General features: G+C 32.3%; 2 protein-coding genes across 2 annotated transcripts; both read left to right on the top strand.

Annotated features, from left to right (window-relative positions):
• The first annotated feature begins 461 nt into the window (after nucleotides 1–461).
• On the top strand, nucleotides 462–3,466 carry LOC133308198 (F-box protein At2g32560-like). Its single transcript, XM_061508804.1, has 5 exons — nucleotides 462–902; nucleotides 995–1,056; nucleotides 1,539–1,711; nucleotides 2,890–2,964; nucleotides 3,267–3,466. Exons 1-5 carry the CDS (start codon nucleotides 462–464, stop codon nucleotides 3,464–3,466), a joined length of 951 nt encoding a protein of 316 aa, XP_061364788.1.
• Nucleotides 3,467–11,541: 8,075 nt separating this feature from the next.
• LOC133308199 (F-box protein At2g26850-like) lies at nucleotides 11,542–14,173 on the top strand. The gene is made up of 5 exons (XM_061508805.1): nucleotides 11,542–11,982; nucleotides 12,076–12,137; nucleotides 12,830–13,002; nucleotides 13,538–13,612; nucleotides 13,968–14,173. Exons 1-5 carry the CDS (start codon nucleotides 11,542–11,544, stop codon nucleotides 14,171–14,173), a joined length of 957 nt encoding a protein of 318 aa, XP_061364789.1.
• The last annotated feature ends 920 nt before the right edge of the window (nucleotides 14,174–15,093 follow it).

Below are 15,093 nucleotides of genomic sequence, written 5' to 3' on the forward strand. Positions count from 1 at the left end.
TTTGGATTTTCAATAACTACAACACGAGGCATCTTTTATATCACTTGCGTGCCTAACTTTCCAACAGTAGACAATGACAAGCAACTCAGCTAATTTCGTGATTAAAGAGGTTTTCTTCATATTTTATTTCATTTGATGTCTAAACCAATGTTAAGAAAAAAAACATTTAAAATATGCCATGTCGCTGTCCTAATTTTTTTTTCTATTTATGTAAAAAAAAGAATAGAGAAATACTGTCTCAAATAACAAAAGATTTGTTATTTGGGATAGTTGATCCGAAAAAGACCATATCTTTAAATGCTCTTTTTTGTTTTGTTTGAGATAATATCTTTAAATGCTTTGAAACACGCAAAAGTTGCAATTCCTTTTCAAGAGTTCTGACCTTGTGCTCTGTTCATAAATACGCCTCTAAGGGAAGCACACCCTTTGACAATAAGTAATCAACGAAACTAGCCTCAGACATGGAGAATATTAAAAAGGGTGTTAATATCTCTCTCTTGAATTTGCCTGAATACATTTTGGAATGCATTCTCAAACGGCTTTCACCAATAGAACTCATCAAAATATGTGAAGTGTGTACTTATTTAAGGGATAGATGTCGAAGTGATCATTTGTGGAATAACCACATAAAGCAGAAATGGGGTAGAGTCATTGGTGATGTTGCTTACAAGGAGTGGCAATGGCATATCACATCGGCAAAGGAGGAAGGAAATAACTTGAACCAACATAGCAAAGAGAATGGATCATTGGGGTCTTTCAGTGTTGTTTGGCCTTTGCTATGCATTGGATCATATTTAGAAGATTGTAAGCATCTTAATGGCTCATTGTCAAATAACTTTATGATGACTTTGTATTTCTCTCTAGAGAATGGCAAGTTCTGGTTTCCAGCTCAAGTCTACAGGGTAAAGGCTCCAATTAGTTATTTTCATCTTTTGTGTGTTATTATTTTCACTGAGAATTTTTTTTGTGAAATTCTTTATATTCCTTGTTTCAGGAATTATCGGTTAGCCACGCCTTAGTTTGCTATTATTCCGAAACTGATACCTTTGAAGCAAGGTAATGGAAGAATGACAATACTGAACTTCTGCTACTCTATTATATTAAAGATTTTAACAATTTCAAAGTTTATAGATTATGAATAGTCTTTCGCTAAAATCAGTTTTGCTCTCCCAACACAGCACATAATAGCACATCTGGTAGTTTAAATCTTAATACCCACGTTTTTGACCAGAAAATCTAGTTTAAATCCCTTTTCACACTTTACAAGTAATATTTAGTAAGGTTTTTAACATGAGAATAAGAAATCACAGTATAAACAATTAAATAAAAATTCGTAACATTTAATATGTTAAAAATTCCGAAATATTTAATTGTTCTTTTTTTTTTTGGGAAATTAAGGTGATTTAATACAAATAAATAAATGTTTCTTAGGGTGGGCCAGGTTAACAAGACCCATTTAATAATAAATTTAGTGACTTAATTGGTTTGCTAGTAAATTTGAGTATGAACTTTGTAATTTAATGCATAATTTCTTTAAGGCAACAAAATGGTGGTTGGCTACGAATGGGGAACATTGTCCAATGGGATAAGCTGAGAGCTTGCTCAGTTGAAATCTCAGCATGTGTTCGATACGTCTCTGATTGTTTAGAAGACTTAAAGCCAGGAGATCACATTGAGATCCAACGGAGGTTAGGAAGACATAATTATTATGGTAGTTTTCTTGCCACCGCCACTTCTCTATCCAATTTTAATTTGGAAACTTTAATAGGACATTTAGGTCAGCATCACGTTCATATGCAATATTCATTATCTTTTGGTTTGCATGTTAACTTCTATTCTATATGATTTCACCTTAAAGGGGTATTTGTTTCAAGTTTTTGGAGAGGATTACCGGTAATCCTTCTTTCGTAAATGTAATTACCACGTTTGGTAGAAGGAATAAATTACGATTCCCGGATATCCAATGATTACCGGTAATTTGATTTATAAAGAAAAGTCACTATTCAGATTACCAAAAATAATATGGTAATTCGGAATACCAATCAGAATACTAAGTAAAGGGAAAACACAACAATAAATTTTGAGACAAAAATACTCCAATACACAAAATAGTTTGGGGTTATTTTTGTAAAATAACCTCATATTCCAAGTCATATTTCGTTCTAAACCAAATATGGAATCAATAATTTTTATTTAATATTCCCAGTAATATTTTGGCCAACCAAACACCTCTTTCATAAGATTCCAAGTAAACTCAATTTCTACTGTATTCCCATTAATCATGATTCCCGGTCACCAAAAAATTTCTCTTGTACCAAACACACCCTAAAATGATAAATGTTACTTAAGATATTATCGTTGTAATTGGATTAGTTGATGATTCGAAAGATTATGATTACTTAGATATTTATTAGTAGGGAAGGGTTATATTTATAAAAAAATTTTGTTTACAAACTCTTACAAATTACACTATGTCTTCTCGAAAGTATACTAGGTTAAACTATATACTTCCAGGAGTTCATAGTGTACTTTGCAAACATTTGTAAATTTTTTTTTGTAAACGGACCATTCCCCTTATTAGTATTTATATTGGATCCTCTCATGTCTTAATTTTATATAATCATTTCATGTGAAAAAATTTAGTCACTGACAAATCAACAATCATATTCATTGACAAATCATTCTTGTAATCATCTTCAAGATGTGAAAGGATCCATTCACCAATAGCATTTCTATCATTTCTATATTTTTCTTTATTATTTTCATTCTATCATGTCTATATTTTTCTCTTATTACATTTCTCTCAAATTCTATTCTCTATCTCTACCAAGTTCTCTTAAACAAGGTTTATCAATTATCACACAGCAATGTCTAATGAATGGTTTGCAGATTGGTGGTATGCTGTTATTGCTCACATGGACTCATGTAATGAGACCGAGAATGACTGCCGCTGTCGTTACTGCGGTGAGATATTTTATTGCATTATTTGGTTTGTCTCGTATTCACTCACGTGTTATTATGTTCAATTAAACTCTTAATTTGATTATTCCAAAAATCCGATAATTTTTCACTCCGGTTAATTATGAAAATGACCCAGTTGATTATTCTCTCTTTCTTTTTGTTTTTGTCTGATTTCATCACATTAGTTTGGCAGCCTTGAAATTTTAACCCTACTACGACATGATTTCAAATTATATCAGCAGTCTCCATTATAATTGAGCTATTAGATAAGCACGTTTTATGCTTATAATTTGTTTTGGTGACAGCTACGTTAATCGTGGAGTTCAAACAATACTGTCAAGGGTCAAGCATGAGACGAATAAAGCTACTGAGAAACAGGGAACAATGTGAAGAACAAGCCGAATACTATGGAGGAATTAGAAAGCTTCACAATGAGGAGGAGATCGAAAGATGGAAGAAGCTCTTACCACTTCATCTTATTGAAGACCATCACTTACAAGCTTAAGCGGTTGAATTGAATTGATTGTTTGTTATGATATAAGAATCAAGGTGATCATGGGTCACGACTTTGATCTTCACCCCAGCCCATCTTTTAGTAGAATTAGTCTATTACATAGTTTTACGATGCAGAATGTGTCTCTTCATTTTTTTTAGTTGAAGATGGTTTACCATAAATGTATTTTATTAAACAAAAAAATGAAGATGGTTTCAGAAAATAAATAATGAGGATTAAGAGACTAACATGTAGTTTAGAAAAAATAAAATAAGAATAAACTTCCTGATACATATAAATTAAAGGAAGTCGGTTGAAGTGTAGACACATGAATAATAAAAAATTTAATGACAAACATAGTTTTACGATGCAAAATGTGTCTCTTCATTTTTTTTAGTTGAAGATGATTTACCATAAATATATTTTATTAATTTTTTTTCGTAATCAAACAAAGAAATAAATATTTCCAAATTTCAAGTAATAATCGAATTATTGTATATTATTTATGGGAAATAGAAGTATAATGTTGTAGGAAAGTTGTTAGGTTATGTTATAGAGATAGAGATTGTGAGACCCACACTTGTTTTGTTTTTTTGTTTTTTGAAAACAAGTGTGGGTTCCACAATACCTATCTCTATAATATAACCTAACAACTTTCCTACAAATTATTTTTCTTTTTCCCATTAATTATTGTAAAGATTAACTTCAAAAGAAGAAGGAAAACAAACACAAAAAATTTAGATTATATTAAATATCATAACGTCAAATAATTAATGTTTAACCTCATGTTCAACGTTAGACAATCATCCATAATTGTTCAATCAAATGTTAAATAAATATTAAGACATTGTATATTTCCTAACTGTGTAATAATTCTCAAATATATAGTTCAACAACACCCAAAACAGTGTTGATGATACATAACTTCTTTTCCAGCAACTCTGTCCATACACAACTTCTCTTTCTCCATCAAGGTGTCTCTGACTTCAGCAATAGAACTAATTAAAAAAAAATTATTGGGGTCACTATACTGTATTAATGATATAGAATATAGAAATAATATGTAGTAGAAAATTATAAGCTCACAAATAGTGGGTAAGTACTACTTAACTCTTTCTCTATCTTAATTTTTTGTTAGGATGGTTAACAGAACAATTAAAATCAACAGTGACTACAAAGTGAGTGAAATATCAACAACATCGACACTATCATATGTTTGACTCTCATCACCATGGTAAGATATTAAAATTGTATAAAATTATGAAACATTATACAAATAATGCAAAAATCATTTAATTGATAAAATTTGATTTTAATTTAAAGATACCACAACTCTTTTCGAATCTGCTAATACAACATCAGTGTCGCAAGCATTATCAAATACTGATTGATCCTGAAAATTAAAAATTTGTAAAATTAATACAAAGTACTAATATAATCAAATAACATTTGAAAACAAAAACAACATACATTCAAGTCAACATGCTCACGAACACAACCATATTCTTTTTTCTACCGGAGACAACATGCTCACGAACTTCCCCAATTCCCGACAGTAAATTAATGACGTCTACGAAACAAAGAAGTTGGACATATGGTATCAGAGACAAAATATATTACCTACAAAATAAGGACAGATAAATGCTTCTTTCTCAATAATGTCAAAAACAACAAAATCGAATACATTGGAAGAAAAAATAGCATCAACAATCAATTTAACATCTATCCTCAAGTTGAAAGACAAAAAATAGTCATGCCTAGTTGGCCTGAAATTGTCATTATTCAAACCAACTACAAAATTTTAGATAAAATAGATTTTCCTTCACGAATTTTATTTCGGACTAGTAAAGAACCTTTCACAGTAGTATGAATCCTTCCACCCTACAAAATGCACACATTAATAAAATAATGAAAATCAAATTATATCATTTCACAACAGTTATGCCAAATAGAAACCAAACGTATTATATGTTCATCCAATTGAACCATCTTTACATTGTCATCAAAATCTTTACGAAACAAATTAGGAACCTTCCAAGTCCTAACCACCCTAACCTTAATCCTCCACTCCTCCTTGGTAGGATTAAGATCCTTTATAAAATCATATTTAGGATACGTATTACAGAAGAAGAGCTTGAGAAGAATAAGAAGAAAAATAGACAGAGAACAAAAAAAATATGTGCACTGAAGTCAACTTTCCAAAGAAAGGAATAATTTTTGGCTAGGGTTTTGGATGGAGCAAAATAAGAAAAATGTCTAATTTAAATAATGAAAATGAGAAACTAAATATGATGGCTAATCAACCCCTTGATTAGCGCCCTATCACTTCCCAATCATATTGGGCAATTTTCTTTTTTTTTATTCAATCAATCCAATTGATTGATTTTCCTGATCTTAGCCAATCAATGTAATTAATTGGTTTTGTTAATTTAAGCCAAGCAATCTAATTAATTGGTTTACTTAATTAACTTCATTTTCATTAAATCTAATTTCATAAAGATATTTAAATTCAAATTTCAAATTCAAATTTCAAATTTCAAATTCAAAATTCAAAATTAGAATTCAAATTAATTTTATTAATTTAATATTTAAATTAATTAGCTTGCATCATGGATCAAGTCCCACTTGGCCCATGAGGCGTATAATTTATTTTTAAAAAAAACTTGCTTAAGATGGAAAGTTTATACTGTTCAAAAGAATTCAAATCATTGTATCAATTACACATGACAAAACTTTCCACATAATGACTTTGAATTATAATATAGTATAGATTAAGTCAGTACAAGGTAGAAAAAAAAAATTGATCTGTGTTATATCCACACTTCAAGCCCAAAAGCTCTTAGAGAAATATAAATATACATGAACTCGATCCTTGTTTAAATGAACTTTACCTTACGAAATATTACTATGCATATGTGTGTGTGTCAAAGTGAGCATTGACACACTAGAAACCAAAATCTGCTTACTTATTCTGATTTTAAACGGTACCAATTGATTATAAGTCAACTAGTACATAATATGTGTTATATATTGGCTCTTTGACTCATTTGGGGTCTTTGACCATTTAACATACTTATACCATTGGGGGCGTTTATTTTCGGTCAGGGGTCCCAACGAGTTTGAGAACTGCCACCCACCCCAGTGAAACTAGGTTTTTTTTAACTAGTTCTGCTCCCTCCCCCACCAGAATTATTATTTTTTACTTCTCCTTCACCAACCAGGAAGCGGGACCCATCAAAATATAACAATTTTGTTTTGGGAAGGGGGTGGAGGCAGGAGGAACGAACATCAAGATCACACAATTGTAATAATGACAAAAAAAACTCCAAATCAAAATCAAAATCAAAATCAAATCAAAATCTACTGCTTGGTGTGTGACCTATTTCTTGGACTTCATAGCGAATGTCACCATTGGAATTGGCTAAGCTGAAGAAACATATTGATGAACTTTCTGCTAAGAACTTCACTCGATGTGTCTTCATGAGGAGCACCCACAAATATTACATTTTTGGAGGTTCCAGACCGCCACAAATGTTATATCATTTTTTGGAGGTTCCGAACGCCAACAAATATTGCATTTTTTTGGAGGTTCCAGACCGCCACAAATGTTAACCGCCATAATTTTTTTATCATTTTGACAGATTTAAACCTCCACTATTTGTCATATTTTATGACAAGTTTAGACTGCAAGTATCTAAAGATTAAAAGATTTATATATCATAATTTGAAAATTGGGCGCATCACTTGATTTGTTAGCTAATTCATTATTTACTTGTTAAATATCTAAAGATTTCCTTGAAAATAATTACTATATAATAGTTATCCAAAAGCTAACACTATAACTCCTGAACAGATAAATGAAAGTGAGAACCACAATTAAGCAGGTAGGACAAAATCAATATGGTTGAGAAATTGAATATAATTTTTAACAATTCACGATAATATTGTTTGTCAACTAATAAACAGAAGGTATCCAAGGCATATAACAAAAAAAATATCATTTTCCCTCCTTGTAAATATATCCTTGCTAACTTTACTTCTACAGTGCACCAAATATATCCTTGCTAACTTTACTTCTACAGTGCACATAGCCATGCCCATTTCTCTAATGCGAGAAACTAGCTAACTGACATAATAGTTAACAGATTCTTTTCTTGTAAAGATTTCATATCATATTTTTTATTCAGGATGTTTCGCTTCTATGTAAGAGAACATAGCACGAACAATACTTAAATATAAAAAATCACTTCATGTACTGCTGTTTTTGAGCTTGTTGCTTGAGTCTTTGAGGATAAGGAGCTTTAGCATAAGGAGATATTTTAAGTGGCTTCTTCTACTCCTTAGAAATCTTCTTCACATTTTCCTTGAGGTGTGAACCTTATCATTCAACTCTCCACCAATAATTATGACTTCCTCATATGATGTATCCTCTGCCTTCTCATCAATAGGCTTCTCACTCTCGGCATTACTGTCATTGCTCTGTGCAACTATAGTCTTCTCCACTAGTTAAATTATTATCCCACTCCTTGTAGTACTTATTGCTTTGTAATGCTCCTTAGGGTTAACAATTGTGTCACTAGGAAAAGTACATGGTGTCCTCTCAGCTATCTTCCTGAAAAGCTGACCAATCTAATTCTCTAGATTATTAATTGAAGCCTCTTGATTCTTCATAGATGCTCTGGTCTCTTGTATGAAATCCGCAATAGACAAATTCAACTTCTCAAGAGCTTTCTCCAAATCAGGAGGAGGTTTAGGCTGCGCCGGTTGAATACTTAAGTTTGTTGGCTGTGATGCAGATTTGTAAGAGAATGCTGGATGATTTCTTCAGCTAGGATTGCAAGTGTTGTTATATGGATTATTCTCCCTTCTCTGGTTATTAACCAAATAGTACACTTGAGCTACGTCTACCACAACTGTTGCATTACAATTATCACTAGTATAAGCTCCACCACATATATCACAGACCACAGGAAATTGAGTATTGATGGATGAGATATAAGACTGACTAAACAACTTTGTAAGTGTCTTCAGCTGCTACATTGCATCATACCCTTCCAATTGCAGAATTCCTTTCTTGGGGTGTACCGAAGCAACGTCATTGTCTTCATATGTAATCTTATCTATCAACTACAGAGCTTTGGTTGGTGTTATTTCTCCCACACGTCCTCCAGTTGCAACATTAAGTAGTGCCCTGTTGCGAACCTTTTCACCATTGGAAAGCACATAATATGGGCATCTTCTCATCAGCTCCTTAAACCTTCCCCATGCAATACACAATGACTCTCCCTCCAATTGCTTGAAGTTGTCAATATGATCTTTCAGCTCAAAGAATCTAGAGAGTAGGTAGAATTTCTTCTGAAATTTGGCAATAAGATCATCCCATGAATAATACTACCCGGAGGTTGCAGATCCAACCAACTCATTGCTCTTCCTTTCAGAGAAAATGGAAAAAGTGTCATATAGGTTGCCTTAGTAGAACTCCATTAATCTTCATCAATTCACATATTTGCAGAAAAATAGTGATGTGCTAATTCAGATCTTCAGAAGAGCTCCCCTCAAACTGGTTGTTCTGAATCAAGTTCAGAATGTATGCCTTGATCTCAAAATTATTTGCCTGAATTTGTGGCCTCACAATACTTGCTACTGGAAGAGAGTAGTTCGGATTCAGATATTGATTATCAAGCCAAGTTATAATTGGTTCATATTTTTATTATTTTAATGTTATTATTGATTTGTTAAAATAAACGTTTTAAAAAATTTAAATATCTACATGAGTTGATAATCCAACCCTAAGTAACACAGATTTGATCAAGCTGATTTGGTTTGGGTTAAGTAATTTTTTCTTCTCAAAAGCTGAGCCAAATTAATTTAATAGGTTTAATGTTACGAGTCCCGCATTGATTATATAAGAAACTAATGTGAGGTTTATAAAACCTTGAACACTCTCACAATTTGAGCTAGTTTTTGGGGTGATGATCTCAAGGTTCGTAATAATTTGTGTTTTCATTGAGAGTTGAAACCACTCCCACCATGAAAATCTCTTTGAACTAATGTCCAAAACATTTAGGCTCTTGGAGCTCGTGTCACCGATAAAAACAATAATGAATTAGGCTAGCTCAGAATTTCTATCAAATAATTGAACTGATTTATTTTTTAAATACAATGCCAAAACATGGCCTATTACTCGACATAAGTCCCTTTCAGGCTTGATCTGGCTTTTATAAAGCTCTGGCTTAAAAACGTAACCTATTTCCTTTAAGGTCCTTCGTATTGGCAAACAGTCGTACTTTTAAATTGGTTAGTAGACAAACATGCTAAAATTCCATTTATGTTAAAAAAAAAGAAATAGCATAAAAAATACTCTATGCCTAAAATAAACAAAAAATTGGTCCGAAATTTACGTCTACGCTGAAAATACGACATGCCACACAAGGAATAGCCGGCATGGTCAATGAGAAACAAATACATAAGACATACATCATCATGAGCAACGACCAAAAGGTCTCGTCAATGGAAACAAATAACAATTAACACTTGATTTCATCGGAACACACGAAAATTATTAATATTTTTAATTGAAAAAATGGGCAACAGAATCAAACTCTAGACTCCAAGATAATATATTCTCTTATCTTAACTCGAAAAATTAAGCCCTTAGGTAAATTACGGAACAGTGCCACTGTTGGAAAAAAAACACCAAAATGCTACGCTAACTGTAAATTTTATCAAAATGCCACATGGCATATTTCGCTACACTGTGTAGCCAAATATATGTGTAAATAATTCTCTACACGGTGTAGCAAAATATGTCACGTCAGAACTAAAAATGCCACGTGTCACACGGGGAGAATTTCGCTATACAGTGCAGCGAAATTCTCCCTGTTTGACACGTGGCATTTTTGGTTCTGTGCATTCTGACGCGGCATATTTCACTACACCGTGTAGCGAATTATTTGTATACATATTTCGCTATACAGTGTAACGAAATATGTCACGTGGTATTTTGACAAAATTTACTAGTAACGTGACATTTTAGTGTTTTTTTTCCAACAGTCACAAAATTGTCATTGTTCCGATAAATTACATTTATTATTTTATATTATATTATTTTTTTAACAAAATCAATGTTCTTAGTCACCCCATTTATATTCATCTTGTTTGGGATTTGAGCCTGATAGGAAACACTTTTAGACAATATCTTTAGGAGACGTTTGGTTGAGGAAATTTTTTTGGAATAGTAGGAAAATGTAATAAATAGAGAAATGATTGGAAAGATAGATAAAGTGAGATAGATAGAAAAATGTAAAAAAAAGTTGTTTGGTGAGGAAAAACTTTATTGGAAAAATTAGATAACTTTATGAAATCAACAGTGCATTAAAAACTAGATAACCGATTTTCCGACAAATCTCACCTTCAAATTGGGTTTCTAAACAGCGCGGATATCTATGTTTCTCATAAATCCATACAAATTGGATAGATGAGTTTTTGGTGAAAATACGTTGAAACAAACATGACGTTTCTAAAAGCCATACTTGAGAAACATAGATATCCGCTGAAAAGTTCCCAACCAAACACCACCTTAAAGGGTTATGGTTTGATTATGTTACAGGAAAGTGCATCTGATTCCGGTGGATCCTTCGAAATGTGTGATATTTTTCTTAAGGGTTCATTTAATTTTATGTTGAAAGAGAGATCTTCTCTCATGTCGTGACACATATGTGGTGAGACCCGTCATTTAAAGAAAAAAGAAAAACAAAGAAAAATGAATGTCACCATTTTCGATGAGTGTGTAGGAGATAAAACTGAACGTAAGAGTAATTTTTCGCTTTTTTTAATGTTAGAAAAATTGGTGGGCTCCGCTTTTGATGTTTCTAAGAAGACATGATATAATTATTTTCCTCCAACATTGTTTTTGTAAATCCCATCTTTATATCCTTTGAAACAAGCAAAGAATTGCAATTCCTTTTGAAGAGCTTTGATCTTGTGCTCTGTTCATAAAGGGAAGCACGCTGCACGCTGCACACTAGCTGTATCGGATATATTCATCCTTCTTTGGCAATAAGTAATCAAAGAAAGAAGCCTCAGACATGGAGAATATTAAAAAGGGTAGTAATATCTCTCTCATGAATTTGCCTGAATCCACTTTGGAATGCATTCTGAAACGGCTTTCACCAATAGAACTCATTAAAATGTCTGAAGTGTGTACATCTTTGAGGGATAGATGTAGAAGTGATCATTTGTGGGATAACCACGTAAAGAAGAAATGGGGCAGAATCATTGGTGATGTTGCTTACAAGGAGTGGCAATGGCATATAACAACAGCAAAGGAGGAAGTAAACAACTTAAACCAACATAGCAAAGAGAATGGATCATTGGGGTCTTTCAGTGTTGTTTGGCCTTTGCTATGCATTGGATCATATTTAGAAGAGTGTAAGCATCTTAATAGCTCATTGTCAAATAACTCTATGATGACTTTGTATTTGTCTCTAGAGAATGGCAAGTTCTGGTTTCCAGCTCAAGTCTACAGGGTAAAGGCTCCAATTAGTTATTTTCATCTTTTGTGTGTTATTATTTTCACTGAGAAATTCTTTTTATGTAATTCTTTATATTCCTTGTTTCAGGGATTATTGGTTACCCACGCCTTAGTTTGCTATGATTCCGAAACTGATACCTTTCAAGCAAGGTAAGGGGAGAATGACAATACTGAACTTCTGCTACTCTATTATATTAAAGATTTTAACAATTTCAAAGTTTATAGATTATGAAGAGTCTTTCGCTAAAATCAGTTTTGCTTTCCCAACACAGCACATAATAGCACATCTGGTAGTTTAAATCTTAATACCCACGTTTCTGACCAGAAAATGTAGTTTTAATCCCTTTCCAAATTTTACATGTAATATTTAGTAAGGTTTTTAACATGAGAATAAGAAATCACTGTATAAATAATTAAGGGAAAAGTTCACCGATGCCGTTATGGGTTTGTTTCAGAATCACTTGTGTTCCATGTGATTTGCAAAAGGATATGTTTTTTTATCACATATGTCCCTGTGATTTTTTATTTTTTACAAAGCAAAGAAGCATATGTGATAAAAAAAAATTACAGGAACATGATTTTGAAGCAAACCACATGGACATCGGTAAACTTTTTTCAATAATTTAAACAAAAATTCGAAACGTTTAATATGTTAAAAATTCCAAAATATTTAGTTTTTTTTTTTTTTTTGGGTAGTTAAGATGGTTTAATACAAATAAATAAATGCTTCTTAGGGTGGGCCAGGTTCACAAGACCCATTTAACAATAAATTTAGTGACTTAATTGGTTTGCTAGTAAATTTGAGTATGATACCTTGTGATTTAATGCATAATTTCTTTAAGGCAACAAAATGGTGGTTCGCTACGAAGGGGGAACAATGTCCAATGGCATAAGCTGAGAGCTTGCCCAGTTGAAACTTCTGCATGTGTTCGATACGTCTCTGATTGTTTAGAAGACTTAAAGCCAGGAGATCATATTGAGATCCAACGGAGGTTAGGAAGACAAAATTATTATGGTAGTTTTCTTACCACCGCCACTTCTCTTTATCCAATTTTAAGTTGGAAACTTTAATTGAACATTAGGTCAGCATCAAGTTCATATACAGTATTCATTATCTTTTGGTTTGCATGTTAACTTCTGTTCTATATGATTTCACCTGAAAAATGATAAATGTTACTTTAGGTATTACCATAGTAATTGGGTTGGTTGATGATTAGTTAGGATATGATTACTTAGATATTTATTAGTATGCAATATTGGATAATTTTATATAATCATTTCCTGTGAACAAATTTAGTCATTCATTGACAAATCAACAATCATATTAAAATAAAATGTGAACAAATCATTGTTGTAATCATGTTAAAATAAAATGTGAAAGGATCCATTCACCAATAGCTTTTATATCCTTTCTATACTATTATCATTCTATCATTTCTATATTTTGCTCTTTGTACATTTCTCTCAAATTCTGTTCTCTATCGCTACCAAGTTTTCTTAAACAAGGTTTATCAATTATCACACATTAATGTCTAACGAATGATTTGCAGATTGGTGGTATGGTGTTATTGGTCACATGGACTCATGTAATGAGAACGAGAATGACTGCCGCTGTCGTTACTGCGGTGAGAGATTTTATTACATTATTTGGTTTGTCTCGTATTCACTTGTGTTATCATGTTCAATTAAACTCTTAATTTGATTATTCCAAACATCTGATAATGAAAATGACCCAGTTGCAGGACATAATTTACTATGCTATTTGTGGATCTTGAGGCTGAGCGATTAATAACTTCATGATGACAAGACTTAATGCTTCTCTCTCTCTCTTTTTTTGTGTGTCTGATTTCATAACATTAGTTTGGCAGCCTTGAAATTTTAACCCTATGATGACATGATTTCAAATTATATCAGCAGTCTCTATTATAATTATGCTATTAGATTAGCACGTTATATGCTTATAATTTGCTTTGGTGACAGAGACGTTGATCGTGGAGTTCAAACAATACTCTCAAGGGTCAAGAATGAGACGAATAAAGCTACACAGAAAGAGGGAACAATGTGAAGAACAAGCCGAATACTATGGAGGAATAAGAAAGCTTCAAAATGAGGAGGAGATCGAAAGATGGAAGAAGCTCTTACCACTTCATCTTAGAAAATATTATTGTGAAATTAAGTCGACATAACATAAAACCGAGAAATTAATGCGTGCAATATCCACATTCAAGTACAAATAGCTCTTAGAGAAATATTTATTTTTTGAATACATCTCTTAGAGAAATATAAATATACACTGACTCGATCCTTGTTTAACTGAACTTTACCTTATGGAATATATCCTTGTTTAACTGAACTTTACCTTATGGAATATATATATATATATATATATATATATATATATATATATATATATATATATATATATATATTAAAGTGAGCATTGACACACTGGAAACCAAACTCTGTTTATTTATTCTGATTTTAAATGGTACGGCTTGATTATAGGTCAATTAGTACATAATACGTGTCGTATATTGACTCTTTGACTCATTTGTGGTCTTTGGCTATTTAATATTACTTATTTGGTATTGGGTGGCAACGTTTTACCACTGGAGGGCGTTTGGTTCCGCTCAGGGCTCATAATGGGTTTGAGAACTGCCGCTCACCCCAACGAAATAGTTTTTTATTTTATTTTATTTTAACTATTTGTGCACTCCTCCCACCAGCGGATCTATTTTTTTTTTTTAAATCTCCTTCGTGTAAAGAATTTTGGGATACACCACTCCAAAAGTTAGCTCAAAAGGTAGAAGTGCCCAAGGCCTTATAAAGGCCACATTAGTTGCCCACACAATCAACGTGGGATTATATATCTCAACACTTCAGCAACCAGAAACTAGGACCCATAAAAAAGATAACAATTTTTTTTTTTTTGGGGTAGGAGGAACGATCATCAAGATCACACAATTGTACTAATAAGGTCCTTATTATAAGGACACAAAAAACCCTAAATCGAAATCAGCAAAGAATGCGAAGAATAACAAAATTTGTTAGTCCATAAAGAGAGAGAGATGAAACTGTTGATTGTGGTCGAAGAAGATTGATAGTG

The sequence above is a fragment of the Gastrolobium bilobum genome, unplaced genomic scaffold (assembly GCF_033153095.1).
Source record: "Gastrolobium bilobum isolate Gb01-03AN ecotype WA unplaced genomic scaffold, APGP_CSIRO_Gbil_v1 utg19582, whole genome shotgun sequence".
Lineage (NCBI taxonomy): Eukaryota > Viridiplantae > Streptophyta > Magnoliopsida > Fabales > Fabaceae > Gastrolobium > Gastrolobium bilobum.

Coding starts and splice junctions, on each gene's coding strand:
- LOC133308198 (XM_061508804.1), top strand. CDS start 462: ATGGAGAATATTAAAAAGGGTGTTAATATCTCTCTCTTGAATTTGCCT. Junction 1,712..2,889: donor AGGAAGACATAATTATTATG/GTAGTTTTCTTG, acceptor AATGGTTTGCAG/ATTGGTGGTATGCTGTTATT. Junction 2,965..3,266: donor CTGCCGCTGTCGTTACTGCG/GTGAGATATTTT, acceptor TTTTGGTGACAG/CTACGTTAATCGTGGAGTTC.
- LOC133308199 (XM_061508805.1), top strand. CDS start 11,542: ATGGAGAATATTAAAAAGGGTAGTAATATCTCTCTCATGAATTTGCCT. Junction 12,138..12,829: donor ACTGATACCTTTCAAGCAAG/GTAAGGGGAGAA, acceptor AATTTCTTTAAG/GCAACAAAATGGTGGTTCGC. Junction 13,003..13,537: donor AGGAAGACAAAATTATTATG/GTAGTTTTCTTA, acceptor AATGATTTGCAG/ATTGGTGGTATGGTGTTATT.